This window comes from Pseudophryne corroboree, chromosome 3 (assembly GCF_028390025.1).
Source record: "Pseudophryne corroboree isolate aPseCor3 chromosome 3, aPseCor3.hap2, whole genome shotgun sequence".
NCBI lineage: Eukaryota > Metazoa > Chordata > Amphibia > Anura > Myobatrachidae > Pseudophryne > Pseudophryne corroboree.
The window spans coordinates 212045929-212062225 of record NC_086446.1 but is presented as its reverse complement, the minus strand read 5'-3'; the positions used below and the strand labels follow the sequence as shown (position 1 = coordinate 212062225).

The following is a 16297-nucleotide window of genomic DNA, read 5'->3' as shown; positions in this document are numbered from 1 at the left end:
TACAGTACACATGCAATAGCATAGAGGAAGGTGAAAGAACAACAATGCTAACATGGACTTGAAGGTATACTGTAAGTGCTGCTATGCACCGATTCTCCCGGGAACTCATATCAAATAGAGGCATTTCGTTTCCTCCCTCACTGACTTCAAGTTTCCAGTCTCTCAGTTCCTTCTGTTGGAGGAATATATTTATACTCTTACGGAGTGCATTTATATTGGAGGTAAACATTTCATGGGAATTCTTGGCAAATAACAGTGAATACATGTTAACAAAACAATGATTGGCAACTATGAAAAAATGTGACTGCCTATTTATCACAAATCTCCTTCCTGCACAGAGGACTGATAAGAGCCTGCACTGGCAAAATGTAAAAAGTGAATTGTCTGGCTTCCCTACTGTGCATGCATGCCGTTTGTTCCACACAAGTGCAAATAGAGGGTGGCTGGGAGGGATCTGAAGATAAATCTTTCTAAAGAGGTAACCTATTGGCAGCACCGGAGCAGGGTGACCCTGTGCCAACTCCACCACCAAAAATGTGATGTCATAATGTAACAACGAGGGGAACAGTGCAACTGGCAACAGAAAGATCACTTCTCTGAGTATCTTAAGGATGCCCTGGATTGCTCTACTGACTGCATACCTCCCAACATGACCCTCTCCAGGAGGGACACAATGCTCTGCTTCTGGACTTCCCTCTTAATGTATGATTGCCGTCACCTGTGTTGAACAGGTTAATGGATAAGAAAGGTGTTTCAGCACAGGTGATAGCAATCATAAATTAAGAGAAAAGTCCATGAGCATGGCATTCTGTCCCTCCTGGAGAGGGACATGTTGGGAGGTATGTGACTGCAGGATGACATTAGCTACTGGATAGCAGCTCTGAAAAGCTTTATTAAAGCTTGCTAAATTGCCCATTTTTGCTGCACATGCACCAAGCCCCACATCCCGGGGCTTCGATGTGGAGAGTAACACCAGCTTTTGCAAGCATTAACCTATAGAAGCCTATGGGCTTCTTTCTGCGACACATTGTGTGAGGGAACCGATTGGATCCTGCCCAGCATGCCCCGCAGTTGCCACATCACTCTGTGCATGTCCAGATGGACTACCGGGGCCGAATCCCGGAAGTCCAGTGACGAGAGGACATTGCAAAGGACAGCTCTTAACCCTATGTATAATATTTAAAAGGGCATCCTACACTATGTATAATATTTAAAAGGGCAATTGTTTTACTAGCAAGCCTCAGCTAGAAAACTACTAGCAAGTCTCGGCTAGAAAAAGCATTGCCATTTAAATTTTGGGCATAAACACGATCAGAAGCACTTGGTTTTACAACCCAATGCTTTGTAAAGAAACCCAACAGTCACTACTGAAAACTGCGACATTTGCAGAAATCTGTGAGCAGGAGGCCAATGAGAAGTCACAATCTCTTTTGTCTGCTTACTTAGATGTCCATTGTACAGCCATTGTAGTTGGTAATGCAGTTTCTATTCACTGTACCTATTATTCATTTGTACATAAGGGTGTGGTAGTTTAAGTAATACCAACCTTATTCTCTGCCCTAGACCGCATCTTGTCCTGTTTGTATTTCAGTAATGCACAAGGAACAAACATTATCTATGTGACCAGGGGCATTTCTAGAGTGGAGGAGGCCCGTGTGCAGGCTCCATATGGGCATCCTCCACTCTAGCCAGCAGCACTGTACCTTTGGGCACTAGGGTCCCTAGGGGACCCAAGTGCTGTCCGAGAGTCTAGAGCGCATGCATAGATCTCCAGAAAAATGGTGCGGTAGCCATTTTGCCAGTGATTTTTCTACTGCGCATATGCAAAACACCAGAAAATGGGCGCTGTGCCATTTTCACAGTGATTTCTGCAGCACTGTTGCTGTGCTGCGGGACTCCAGAGGGTAAGTATTAAAAATAATGGGTGCAGGGTGTGCAGTATGGGTACCCTTGGACCCCTGGGGCCCGTGTGCACCACACACACACACTGCACCCATTATAAATACGCCAATGTATATGACACTGTCATGCGGTCATTCACAAGCACTCCTTTATAAAAAAAAAAATGGCCTATTGCAGAAAGGAAAATGTTAGTTATCTTATTCTGTAGCAATGATGTAGCCATCATTACATATCACACACGATAAATTTCACAGGAAGGAAAAAAAACATTTTAATAGTAAAAATCAAGGTAAAAACTCCCCATTATTTATTGTTTCCTATAAATGTTGCCATATGTCTTTCTTACCAATTCCCTGTTAATATGTAATGAAATTCAGACTCATCATTCCATTTGCACTATTATTGTTCTACTTTCTTCCCATAAAAGCAGAAATCAGTTGGAGTTTGAAAGGATTTGATTTCAGCCATGTACACATAAACCTTGCTCTAGAATTACAGTTGGAGAACTGTTAAAATTTTGGCCATCTGTACCCACTGAAAACATATAGATGTGTGAATTTCTTTGTGTGTTACACCGCAACAGGTTTCAATTCTCCATATGACTGCTTTGTGCAATGAACCTTTAGAACATATGAGATTATATAAGGAGATCTGTTATTCATCTTCTTAACAATATAGGAAGTACTGAAGTAGGAGTTATGTCTGGGATATATGAACCATATATCACCCATATTTATGCCAGGGCAGAGGGAGCACTTATTCTTGTATACCCATCGTCAGGGGTTCCATTAGATTTACAAAGGATTCTTTGTAGGTCCCTTATAGCCATAAATCTAAAGTGCACTTTAACTGGAGTCACTGAGACGTTTTCATCTCCTGTTTGTTGTATGTACACATTATCACTGCACACTGCAACATAGAATATTTCAGGAGATAAGTGTTCTGATAGGGAGCCAAGGTCCTGTTAATCTGAATGTGTAGGGAAGTACTGGAGTGCATGTGAGAGAAGCAGTCTCACAACGGGCCTTATTCAGATTTAGACGCAAATGGACTCTCAAAATGTATCTGAATAAAAAGTTGCACTTCTACAACCTATTCAGGGTCAGTCTCTGACGTAAACCTCCCATTGGCTGCAGCTCTCTTCCCTAATCATTCCTGGCTGACAGGAGACTGGATTGTAACTAGAGGTATACATAGCTCATACTTGCCTACCCTCCCGGAAAGGCCGGGAGGCTCCCGAAAATCGAGTGGCCCTCCCAGCCCCCAGAAAGGTGGGCAAGTGTCACGCTTTTGCTGGCAGTTCCCGCACTCCTCCTCGGCCGCCCACAGCAGAGAACAAGTGGGCGGTCCGAGGGGGATACGATGACGCGATTCACATCATCGTAGCTCTGCCCCCCCCGCTGTACATTGCCTGTTTTCTCGGCACTGTCTAGTGGGGGCAGGGCTACGATGATGCGACTATAGTGCCACGCCCCCGGACAGCTCACTTTCCCAGTCGGCCACACCCCCGGACTGCCCACATTGCCGCCGGGCACACCCGCATTAGCCTACCACACTGCAGCCTCCCGAAGGATGGCGCAGCAAGGTACACAAATATGACATACTGTTGCCTGCTTTGCAAAGCTTCCAATAGTATAACCTTTTTTTTTGTTATTGTTAACACTTTAGTAATTATGTGCATTATTTCTCCATCCCCAATTGAGTCTAACCCATTAGTAATGTAAGATCACCTTTGAAACACTTTTGCATCAGTTTTAGGGGGGCGAACAATAATGTTTAAAATTGCGCTATACGATAAATACGTTTTGAACTCACAGCAAGCTCAATGTAGACACTAGAAGCATTCATGAATGCCTCCAGTACTAAACGATCACTAAAGCTGCTCTTTCAGCGGAGACGGCTTTTTGGAAGTGTGTAAAAGATTACTAGCCTCTCCATACTGTAGCACATACTGTAATTCACCCCGCATGCTGCTGCCACCCCCCCCTCTCACACACACACACACACACACACACACACACACACACAGTCACACACACACTTACACCCCGCCAGATCTGCCCCTCTGTTCAGTATAGCCTATGCACTATGTAGCCGCTACCCTTGTGCTGGAGGAGATGATGCAGTTGCAGAGCTCCCTTCCCCACATCCACTGGGTCTGCCCAGCTGTCAGACTTGAGACAGAAAAAATAAGTGGATTTAAGAAAGACGCACATGTGCAGTAAATGGAAAGTCTCAATTAACTTTGACTAAGGCCCAATATGAGAAGAGTAAAGGAGGTAAGCAGGATGCAATACAGTATAATAATGAGGACATTTACTAAAGGGTGTTTCTTTCATGCACTGTAGTTATAAAGTTCAAAATCACCATCCCAAATTTTTTGTGCAGAAAAATACCTACAACCAATTGTATTACTCACAGTTTGCAAATTCAATGCATCATTTTATGAACAAAAATTATTTGTGGCAGGGAAACATTCTTTATTTTATGATGTGGCACCAACATAACAATTGCTGTCTCATCATAAATATATTTTTATTGTCTCCATATAGCAATCAGTTAATATTGCCTCCTGAATAGATTTAATCTGTATAACAATTTGCTACAGTCTGTCCCATCTCCAACTCTATTTGCGCTTCTTATCCAATGGCCCTCACTGCTAGGGAGCTGGGACAGATCCTAGCTGGAGAGGAAGAGGACATGCTGGGCTGTCAGAAACAGGGTATATATGGGGGTAGGATGGAGGGGAATGGGGTGGGGCGAGCAGTGGGTGGGTTGGTCAGAGAAGCAGTGATGGGGCGGGATAGAGCCTTTTTTACTAGAGATGAGCGGGTTCGGTTCCTCGGAAACCGAACCCCCCCGAACTTCACCCATTTTACACGGGTCCGAGGCATACTCGGATTCTCCCGTATGGCTCGGTTAACCCAAGCGCGCCCGAACGTCATCATCCCGCTGTCGGATTCTCGCGAGATTCGGATTCTATATAAGGAGCCGCGCATCGCCGCCATTTTTCACTCGTGCATTGGAAATGATAGTGAGAGGACGTGGCTGGCGTCCTCTCACTTTGTTTCAGGGGGCTGCATATCTTTATTCTGGGGACCAGCAGTATTATAGGAGGAGTACAGTGCAGAGTTTTGCTGACCAGTGACCACCAGTATTATACGTTGTCTGCCTGAAAAACGCTCCATATCTGTGCTCAGTGTGCTGCATATATCTGTGCTCACACTGCTTTATTGTGGGGACTGGGGACCAGCAGTATTATATAGGAGGAGTACAGTGCAGAGTTTTGCTGACCAGTGACCACCAGTATACGTTGTCTGCCTGAAAAATGCTCCATATCTGTGCTCAGTGTGCTGCATATATCTGTGCTCACACTGCTTTATTGTGGGGACTGGGGACCACCAGTATATTATATAGGAGGAGTACAGTGCAGAGTTTTGCTGACCAGTGACCACCAGTATTATACGTTGTCTGCCTGAAAAACGCTCCATATCTGTGCTCAGTGTGCTGCATATATCTGTGCTCACACTGCTTTATTGTGGGTACTGGGGACCACCAGTATATTATATAGGAGGTGTACAGTGCAGAGTTTTGCTGACCAGTGACCACCAGTATTATACGTTCTCTGCCTGAAAAACGCTCCATATCTGTGCTGCATTGTAGTATATAGTAGGAGTACAGTGCATAATTTTGCTGACCACCAGTATATAATATATAGGAGTACGGTACAGAAGGCCACTGCTCTACCTACCTCTGTGTCGTCAAGTATACTATCCATCCATACCTCGGGTGCATTTCAGTTTTGCACAGTTTGCTGACCACCAGTATATAATATATAGCAGTACGGTACAGTAGGCCACTGCTCTACCTACCTTTGTGTCGTCAAGTATACTATCCATCCATACCTGTGGTGCATTTAAGTTTTGCACAGTTTGCTGACCACCAGTATATAATATATAGCATTACGGTACAGTAGGCCACTGCTCTACCTACCTCTGTGTCGTCAAGTATACTATCCATCCATACCTGTGGTGCATTTCAGTTTTGCACAGTTTGCTGACCACCAGTATATAATATATAGCAGTACGGTACAGCAAGCCACTGCTCTACCTACCTCTGTGTCGTCAAGTATACTATCCATCCATACCTGTGGTGCATTTCAGTTGTGCGCAGTATATATAGTAGTAGGCCATTGCTATTGATACTGGCATATAATTCCACACATTAAAAAATGGAGAACAAAAATGTGGAGGTTAAAATAGGGAAAGATCAAGATCCACTTCCACCTTGTGCTGAAGCTGCTGCCACTAGTCATGGCCGAGACGATGAAATGCCATCAACGTCGTCTGCCAAGGCCGATGCCCAATGTCATAGTAAATAGCATGTAAAATCCAAAACACAAAAGTTCAGTAAAATGACCCAAAAATCAAAATTAAAAGCGTCTGAGGAGAAGCGTAAACTTGCCAATATGCCATTTACGACACGGAGTGGCAAGGAACGGCTGAGGCCCTGGCCTATGTTCATGGCTAGTGGTTCAGCTTCACATGAGGATGGAAGCACTCATCCTCTCGCTAGAAAAATGAAAAGACTTAAGCTGGCAAAAGCACAGCAAAGAACTGTGCGTTTTTCTAAATCACAAATCCCCAAGGAGAGTCCAATTGTGTCGGCTGCGATGCCTGACCTTCCCAACACTGGACGGGAAGAGGTGGCGCCTTCCACCATTTGCACGCCCCCTGCAAGTGCTGGAAGGAGCACCCGCAGTCCAGTTCCGGATAGTCAAATTGAAGATGTCACTGTTGAAGTACACCAGGATGAGGATATGGGTGTTGTTGGTGCTGAGGAGGAAATTGACAAGGAGGATTCTGATGGTGAGGTGGTTTGTCTAAGTCAGGCACCCGGGGAGACACCTGTTGTCCATGGGACGAATATGGCCATTGACATGCCTTGTCAAATTACAAAAAATATCACCTCTTCGGTGTGGAATTATTTTAACACAAATGCGGACAACAGGTGTCAAGCCGTGTGTTGCCTTTGTCAAGCTGTAATAAGTAGGGGTAAGGACGTTAACCACCTCGGAACATCCTCCCTTATACGTCACCTGCAGCGCATTCATCATAAGTCAGTGACAAGTTCAAAAACTTTGAATGACAGAGGAAGCAATCCACTGACCACTAAATCCCTTCCTCTTGTAACGAAGCTCCTGCAAACCACACCACCAACTCCCTCAGTGTCAATTTCCTCCTTACACAGGAAAGCCAATAGTCCTGCAGGCCATGTCACTGGCAAGTCTGACGAGTCCTCTCCTGCCTGGGATTCCTCTGATGCATCCTTGAGTGTAACGCCTACTGCTGCTGGCGCTGCTGTTGTTGCTGCTGGGAGTCGATCGTCATCCCAGAGGGGAAGTCGGAAGACCACTTGTACTACTTCCAGTAAGCAATTGACTGTCCAACAGTCCTTTGCGAGGAAGATGAAATATCATAGCAGTCATCCTGCTGCAAAGCAGATAACTCAGGCCTTGGCAGCCTGGGCGGTGAGAAACGTGTTTCCGTTATCCACCGTTAATTCACAGGCAACTACAGACTTGAGTGAGATAATGTGTCCCCAGTACCAAATATCATCTAGGTTCAATTTCTCTAGGCAGGCGATACCGAAAATGTACACAGACCTCAGAAAAAATGTCACCAGTGTCCTAAAAAATGCAGTTGTACCCAATGTCCACTTAACCACGGACATGTGGACAAGTAGAGCAGGGCAGACTCAGGACTATATGACTGTGACAGCCCACTGGGTAGATGTATTGCCTCCCGCAGCAAGAACAGCAGCGGCGGCACCAGTAGCAGCATCTCGCAAACGCCAACTCGTTCCTAGGCAGGCTACGCTTTGTATCACCGCTTTCCAGAAGAGGCACACAGCTGACAACCTCTTACGGAAACTGAGGAACATCATCGCAGAATGGCTTACCCCAAATGGACTCTCCTGGGGATTTGTTACATCGGACAATGCCAGCAATATTGTGCGTGCATTACATCTGGGCAAATTCCAGCACGTCCCATGTTTTGCACATACATTGACTTTGGTGGTGCAGAATTATTTAAAAAACGACAGGGGCGTGCAAGAGATGCTGTCGGTGGCCCGAAGAATTCTTCGGGACACTTTTGGCAGTCAGCCACCGCGTGCCGAAGACTGGAGCACCAGCAAACAGTCCTGAACCTGCCCTGTCATCATCTGAAGCAAGAGGTGGTAACGAGGTGGAATTCAACCCTCTATATGCTTCAGAGGATGGAGGAGCAGCAAAAGGCCATTCAAGCCTATACATCTGCCTATGATATAGGCAAAGGAGGGGGAATGCACCCGACTCAAGTGCAGTGGAGAATTATTTCAACGTTGTGCAAGGTTCTGCAACCCTTTGAACTTGCCACACGTGAAGTCAGTTCAGACACTGCCAGCCTGAGTCAGGTCATTCCCCTCATCAGGCTTTTGCAGAAGAAGCTGGAGACATTGAAGGAGGAGCTAAAACAGAGCGATTACGCTAGGCATGTGGGACTTGTGGATGGAGCCCTTAATTCGCTTAACCAGGATTCACGGGTGGTCAATCTGTTGAAATCAGAGCACTACATTTTGACCACCGTGCTCGATCCTAGATTTAAAACCTACGTTGTATCTCTCTTTCCGGCAGACACAAGTCTGCAGAGGTTCAAAGACCTGCTGGTGAGAAAATTGTCAAGTCAAGCGGAACGTGACCCGTCAACAGCTGCTCCTTCACATTCTCCCGCAACTGGGGGTGCGAGGAAAAGGCTAAGAATTCCGAGCCAACCCGCTGACGGTGATGCAGGGCAGTCTGGAGCGAGTGCTGACATCTGGTCCGGACTGAAGGACCTGCCAACGATTACTGACATGTTGTCTACTGTCACTGCATATGATTCTCTCACCATTGAAAGAATGGTGGAGGATTATATGAGTGACCACATCCAAGTAGGCACGTCAGACAGTCCGTACGTATACTGGCAGGAAAAAGAGGCAATTTGGAGGTCCTTGCAGAAACTGCCTTTATTTTACCTAAGTTGCCCCCCTCCAGTGTGTACTCCGAAAGAGTGTTTAGTGCAGCCGCTCACCTTGTCAGCAATCGGCGTACGAGGTTACTTCCAGAAAATGTAGAGAAGATGATGTTCATCAAAATGAATTATAATCAATTCCTCCGTGGAGACATTCACCAGCAATTGCCTCCAGAAAGTACACAGGGACCTGAGATGGTGGATTCCAGTGGGGACAAATTAATAATCTGTGAGGAGGGGGATGTACACAGTGAAAGGGGTGAGGAATCGGACGATGAGGAGGAGGTGGACATCTTGCCTCTGTAGAGCCAGTTTGTGCAAGGAGAGATTGATTGCTTCTTTTTTGGTGGGGGCCCAAACCAACCATTCATTTCAGTCACAGTTGTGTGGCAGACCCTGTCGCTGAAATGATGGGTTTGTTAAAGTGTGCATGTTCTGTTTATACAACATAAGGGTGGGTGGGAGGGCCCAAGGACAATTCCATCTTGCACCTCTTTTTTCTTTCATTTTTCTTTGCATCATGTGCTGTTTGGGGACTATTTTTTGAAGTGCCATCCTGCCTGACACTGCAGTGCCACTCCTAGATGGGCCAGGTGTTTGTGTCGGACACTTGTGTCGCTTAGCTTAGCCATCCAGCGACCACAGTGCACCTCTTATTTTCTTTGCATCATGTGCTGTTTGGGGACTATTTTTTGAAGTGCCATCCTGTCTGACACTGCAGTGCCACTCCTAGATGGGCCAGGTGTTTGTGTCGGCCACTTGGGTCGCTTAGCTTAGTCATCCAGCGACCTTGGTGCAAATTTTAGGACTAAAAATAATATTGTGAGGTGTTCAGAATAGACTGGAAATGAGTGGAAATTATGGTTATTGAGGTTATTAATACTATGGGATCAAAATGACCCCCAAATTCTATGATTTAAGCTGTTTTTGAGGGGTTTTTTTGTAAAAAACACCCGAATCCAAAACACACCCGAATCCGACAAAAAATTTTCAGGGAGGTTTTGCCAAAATGCGTCCGAATCCAAAACACGGCCGCGGAACCGAATCCAAAACCATAACCCGAAAAATGTCCAGTGCACATCACTACTTTTTACTAGTAAATTCTTCTATAAATATACATTAATTTTGTCTTAGCATATTTATAACATAGGTTTATTAATGATATTTGCCACCCTAATCAATACTTAATGATTGCCCCCATTGTAAATCTATTGAGCCTTCTCATGTACTGCTTGATCAGACATGTACAACATTTTTCCTGGTGGTTTTGCATCAGTTCTGACAATTTTGACTAACCTGCTGTCACTTTGAAATGCCAAAAACAATCATCAATTTGTGCCAATTTCAAACCTCCGTACAGTACATTTTCCTCTGAGTGTTACTGGATGAAACTTGGTCCTAACATTTAAGTTATATTGTAAATTGGATTCCTTGCATATTCCATACCAAGTTTGGTAATTTGCAGTTGGTGTCAGGGCCGGCAACAGAAATATCTGGGCCCAGTACACTGATATCTCTGGGGGCCCTCCCTCTAATTATTTATGGTATGCGGTCAGCATACCGCTCATTGAGATCCTGGCTGTCACAATACCGATGCTGGGATCCTGTCTGGGTTACCATACCGCCGCCGATATACTGGAGAGGTATGTTTTTCCCCCTCTATGGGTGTTCATGACACCTATAGAAGGAGCATAGAACCTGTGGCGAGCATAGCTTGCCACCGAGCCAACAGCATGGCGAGCGCAGCGAGCCTGCAAGGGGCTTCACTGCGCTCGCCCCCTCACCCCCCTGCCCGCATTCCAACACTCGGGATGCCGATGTCGGTAAACTGATATTCGTCATCCTGGGTGGCAGTATAACAGACCGATCCCGTATGTTTATATATATGTGCACACACAAACTTACATACATATATAGATGTGTCCTTTTACACTGTTGCCGCATTGCAGAGCACAGGGTGCGCATAACGGGTCACATGCGTATGCACGCTCCAGTTATGCAAACACCAATATGGAGCTGGCAGCAGTGTTTTGGATACACACACACACACACACACACACACACATATATAGTCCATATACATAAAAAAACACAAACGTATAAAACATATATATGCATATCGGATGTAGTTATGTAACCGGCGGTCTCACAATACTGACCACTACATCCCACCTGCTCAAAATCCCGCCAGTCGGCATTCTGACCAACAGGGACTATTCCTACTCGTGGGTGTCCACGGCACCCATAGAGTGGGAATAGAATCTGTGGTGAGCGCAGTGATCTACTGAGCCCATTGCGTGCCGAGTACAGCGATCCTGCCAGGGGCTTTGTTGTGCTCGCCCCCCCGGCAGCCATCTCACAGCCAAGATCACAGCATCAGTATTGTGACCAACCGCCGGTCACACACACACACACACACACACACACACACACACACACACACACACACGGGGTTTCCAACCAGTCAGTGACAAAGAACCAAAAAACCTTGTTAGGTATGTCAAAGAGCCGAAATTGAGCCGAAGGCGCACATGCAAAAATGGAATGTGGCCCTGTGCCCGCTAGCCACGCCCCTGGTATAAAATACATTGAAAAAGCCAGAACGACATAAAATAAAAACTTTTTAAGTCAGATCCATTGAAAAAGCCACTTTCACATAAAATAATTGAAAAAGCCAGATTCACATAATAAACTTAAGTTCCCCATGTGACACTCCTGCTAGCACCCTCCTATGTCACTCCATCCAGCTCCCCATGTGACACTCCTGCTAGCACCCTCCTATGTCACTCCTGCCAGCACCCCCCATGTCACTCCATCCAGCTCTCCCATGTGTCACTCCTGCTACCACCCTCCTACGTCACTCCAGCCAGCTTTCCCATGTGTCACTACTTCCAGCACCCTCCTTCATCACTCCAATCAGCTCCTCCTTGTGTCACTACTGCCAGGGCCCTTCTGTGTCACTCCAGCCAGCTCCGCCTTGTGTCACTCTAGCCCACCCTCATGTGTCACTAAAGTTCCTCCACCAAGTCGTGCCATTGCTGCAGCCCCTAATGTGTTCTCCATTTGCCAATGGGTGTCTCGCCTATAGTATCTGGCTCCTTCAATTTTCAGTCCCTGTAGTCCTGCTGCATGTCTGGCTGGAGTGTAGCAGTTTCTGTATCTGTTGTCGTCACATGATTTAGAGTGTTGGGAGCCACATTTTAATAAAGAAAGAGCCTCATGCGGCTCAAGAGCCACTGGTTGGCCACCGCTGCTGTATACAGTATATATATATATATATATATATATATATATATATATATACACACACACACACACACACACACACACACACACACACACACACACACACACACACACACACACACACATATATATACAGTTTTAGTGTTTGCAGGCTGTCACAGTGAGGGTGCCAGGATCCTGAAATGACAGCCTATCAGCCTGTCTGTAGGGACAGCTGTGGAGCTGTACAGACCGAGTCTGTGTCCTATAGGAAGCTGGTCATACCTACTTGGCTCAGAGCAGCTCTTCAACAGCATTGGTGGATGTAGTGCGGCCATGGCATCAGTTCTATGGCATTGCTGCTAGCACAATCGGGACCGTACCAAGTGAAAGGGGGAGGCAGGGGGATTTGTGCGGCCGTTCGTTACATTAGTTTTAAAGGCTGTGGGCGGGCGGAGCGGGCACATAAAAAATATTAGTAGGTGCTGCTGCAGCTGTGTCCCTGATCTTCAGGGCCCCTCTGCCCCATGGGGCCCGGGACGTTTGTCCCCTTTGACCCACCCTGTCGACGGGCCTGGTTGGTGTTGACTAAGATCTTGAAAGCAAACAGATGTCTTGCACTAATTTAATTAGATAATTGTTTGCATTGTATGATCTGTTATCTTCTTACTGCATATGGATTACGCCTACAGTATATTTAAATAATACATCTGTGTGTCAGAAAATACTACACAGTTTAAGTTAGTATGCTTTAATGAAATGAATGTTGCATGTGTATTTATTTACATTGATTAGGATACCAATGATTAATTAAACATGCATTATATAAAAAAGAAGCTGTTATTAAAGAGCATATTCTATAGGTATATCATTTAGATTCTTGTCAGCAAATACTAAAATATAATTCATGAATTGTGTTTTCTTTTCAGGTATTATTTCACATTGGAGGAAAATTCTACCCCTCACTTCTCCATCACTGTGACTCCCTGTGATGTACCAATTGAATGGAGTATTCTACACTATAAGGCATCACATGCACTCTATAGAAAAACAGCAGGTATTAATAGACCAGAATATAGATATTGCAATGGCTTATTTACTATATTTGTGGTGGTATATGGAATAGATCAAGCAAATGAATGTTTCATATCAGAAGTCACCAAATCTCAATTTGTAGTTCCTTAGAGACAATTTAAATCTATTGTGCTCTCTAAATTGTTGTCACAAATACAGCATAACCAAAGTGTCCTTCCCAATTGTTAAAGGTAATTTCCACTTTTGGAAATATCCTTTTAAAAATTAATCAACAGTGACCCACTCCCACTGCGACAAGAGATAGATGTCCTTGAAAAACTCAGGCTCTCACAATGTGATATCCACATCACACTGTTGGGCCATCTCATTTCAAGGCTCATTATAAACTGCAATTTAACTGCTGTGAAAAAAAAATGACACATGAAAAAATATTTACATAGTGTAATCATTTCTACTCTTCATTTAACATTGTGTTTTTCCTCTTTCTTTTCCTCTAGAAAAGTATCAAACCTTTGAGGACCTGAAAACTCGAACGTACTACAAGACGGTCTCTACACTTTTCCACTACAAAGGAAACTCTGTTGAAAGCTATGTTGGCACTTCCGCATATTCTTCACTTTTTGTCCTTGAATTTCTTTCAACTGAAAGAGACACTCACATATCAGTATACCTCACAACTGACTTAGCACATGGTAATCTATTCCCTGAGCTACCTGTAGATCCTCGGATTGATGTCACCAGAGTCAGCCATAACTCTGTTTCATTGGTCTGGAAACCAAGTCCATCTGCAGTTAAGCAGAAGGAGAATATAGAATATTGTCTGCTGGTCAATGAAAAACATAACTACAAAAGCTTGTGTGCTGCCGACACAGCTATTCGATCCGCAGGCAGAAAATGGCCAGAGTTAGCGAGTTTCCCCATGTTGCAGCATCTTAATGACCATCAAAGGGTTATGATCCTTTCAAACACTGATTTTAGGATTATTCACAAATCCGGCAATATGGATGTGAGGCAGATGTGTATTGGGAACAAGAATTCCTACACAGTATCTAATCTGAAATCCAACACTCAATATTACTTTGATGTATTTGTAGTTAATCTTTTAACCAATGCCAGTGTGGCCTACACAGGTACATTTGCAAAGACTTTGTTGGAGCCAAAACCTAAGGTTACCTTGCTAAAAGATGGTAAAATAATTCAACTTAAGTTTGATGGCAAAAGAGAAAAAGTATATAGCTTTGAATATCAGGCATCACATAAAAAGGTCCAGTTTACGCTACAAACTTGTAATGGACAAATGCGTGTTCAAATATCAAAAAATGGTAAATTGTTAGTTTCAGAATACATTCAAGGTTTAAGACATATTACGCTAAAAGGTAAATTGATGGATAAATACTTGGCTGTTTTAAAGCCTGGGGAACCCTTGTTAAACACCTCTGCTATGATTCAGGCATCATCTCACATCCACAAATCTTTATTCCCATTTTTTCCAAACAGTTTGAAAATCAAGTCTTTCAACAAACTGAGGACATGTAACTCGATAACTATTGCCTGGCTTGGTACACAGGAAAGGAACATGTACTGTGTCTACAAAAAGAAACTTCAGGAAGACCAAGTTTGGAGAGAAATGTCCAGAGTTGATAGTTGCTCAGGACCTGAATCTAGGCCAAAATCAGAGAAAGTTTTGTGTAAATACTTCCATGATATCAATGTCCAAAGAGCAGTAACTACAGAAAGACTTGGTGATCTGGAAAAAGACACTTCATATCTTTTGGACGTTTATCTCATTGGACCATCTGGAATACTTGTTAGGTATCAGAGTAAAGTTGTTAAAACTAGAAAAACTTGTTGAAGACATTCTTTTTTCCCCACTGATGATATAAAGGAGAAGATTCTCCCAAAGTCAAAGACAAAAAAGGAGAAGGAGCTCCCAAATGTAGATGAATCTATTTACTTGTATATAAAAATCCATTAATTGAATTGTATAGGTCACCATAAAAAACTCAAGTAAGGACTAAGAGCTAATGATTTTCTGTGCTCACAATCTTTTAGTAGAGTTTAATGTTAACTTTTGTATCTATCAGCTTTTGTCACCAATGTGTTATTGTGATGTATTTTTTCTACTTTAAAAAGATAACTTTTAAAATAGGCTTTCTTATGCTGACTACAATAGTAATCCCTCATTTAAAGGTCACTTACAGTATGAAACATTTAATTTTGTATAATGTAGAGCTCTTAGAAGGCAGAAGAACCAGTCAGGCTGTCAGTTTAAAAACCTAGGTACAATAAATATCAAAAACAACTACATTTTCTATTACAAATTGCAAAGTGCCCCCCATAAGAGTTTTTTTGCTTTAGTCTTGCACAATGTCAGGAACTCCTGTTCCTATATAACATTTCTATTTAACCAGGGAAGCACCACCAACAGAAATTGAGACTTTTGGAGATACAAAGTTTTTCCTAGTACTAACACTATTTATTGTTGGTTTGCATGATAACCAAGTTACAGATATAATGTACATGCCACTTTCTAGTCTGTTGCAGGATCGTACTTCACTTAATATAGCAACAAAACAAATACCAGATCTCTTTAATAGATGTGCTGTTAAAATATTTCATGCTCTATTTGTGTTTTATCATATACAGTATGTTAAATTTTAACTTTTCACCATTAATCAGTAACCTGTTGGAAGGCATGTAGTTATTAAATCTATACTATGTTGATTTATAGTTATTAATTATAATGAATTTATAGTTTCAATATTAGGCATTTACCATCTACAGTCACATTATATATGATGTAAGGAGTGTCACAACTAAGCTGGTGTCGGTAACTGGAAGCCTCAGTTGTAGGGGCTGACGGGTACCGGAATTTAGGAGGTGAGAGAGGACTCCTAGACATACACTAGGCAGTAGTACCAGATGCTCGAAGGCGTGACCACGACAACAGGAGATGTCTTTGAGGGTTTTTATAAAATCATAAGAGTCAATAATGTGCTAACAAACAAGAAATGTCACAAGTGAACAATAAGCCCACAACTGGTTAAGACCAGTAATCCAGGATATGAGTGGGAGTGCTGTAT

At 43.7% G+C, this 16297-nt stretch overlaps 1 protein-coding gene across 1 annotated transcript in view; it reads left to right on the top strand.

Moving 5' to 3' along the window:
- Window positions 1-15938, top strand: part of LOC135055128 (protein NDNF-like) — a 50658-nt gene extending 34720 nt beyond the window's left edge. Inside the window, exons 3-4 of the mRNA XM_063958808.1 lie at window positions 13109-13236; window positions 13712-15938. Coding sequence (XP_063814878.1) covers window positions 13109-13236; window positions 13712-15066 — 1483 coding nt within the window. The 3' untranslated portion in view covers window positions 15067-15938. The remainder of the gene's footprint in view (window positions 1-13108; window positions 13237-13711) is intronic.
- Window positions 15939-16297: the final 359 nt, after the last annotated feature.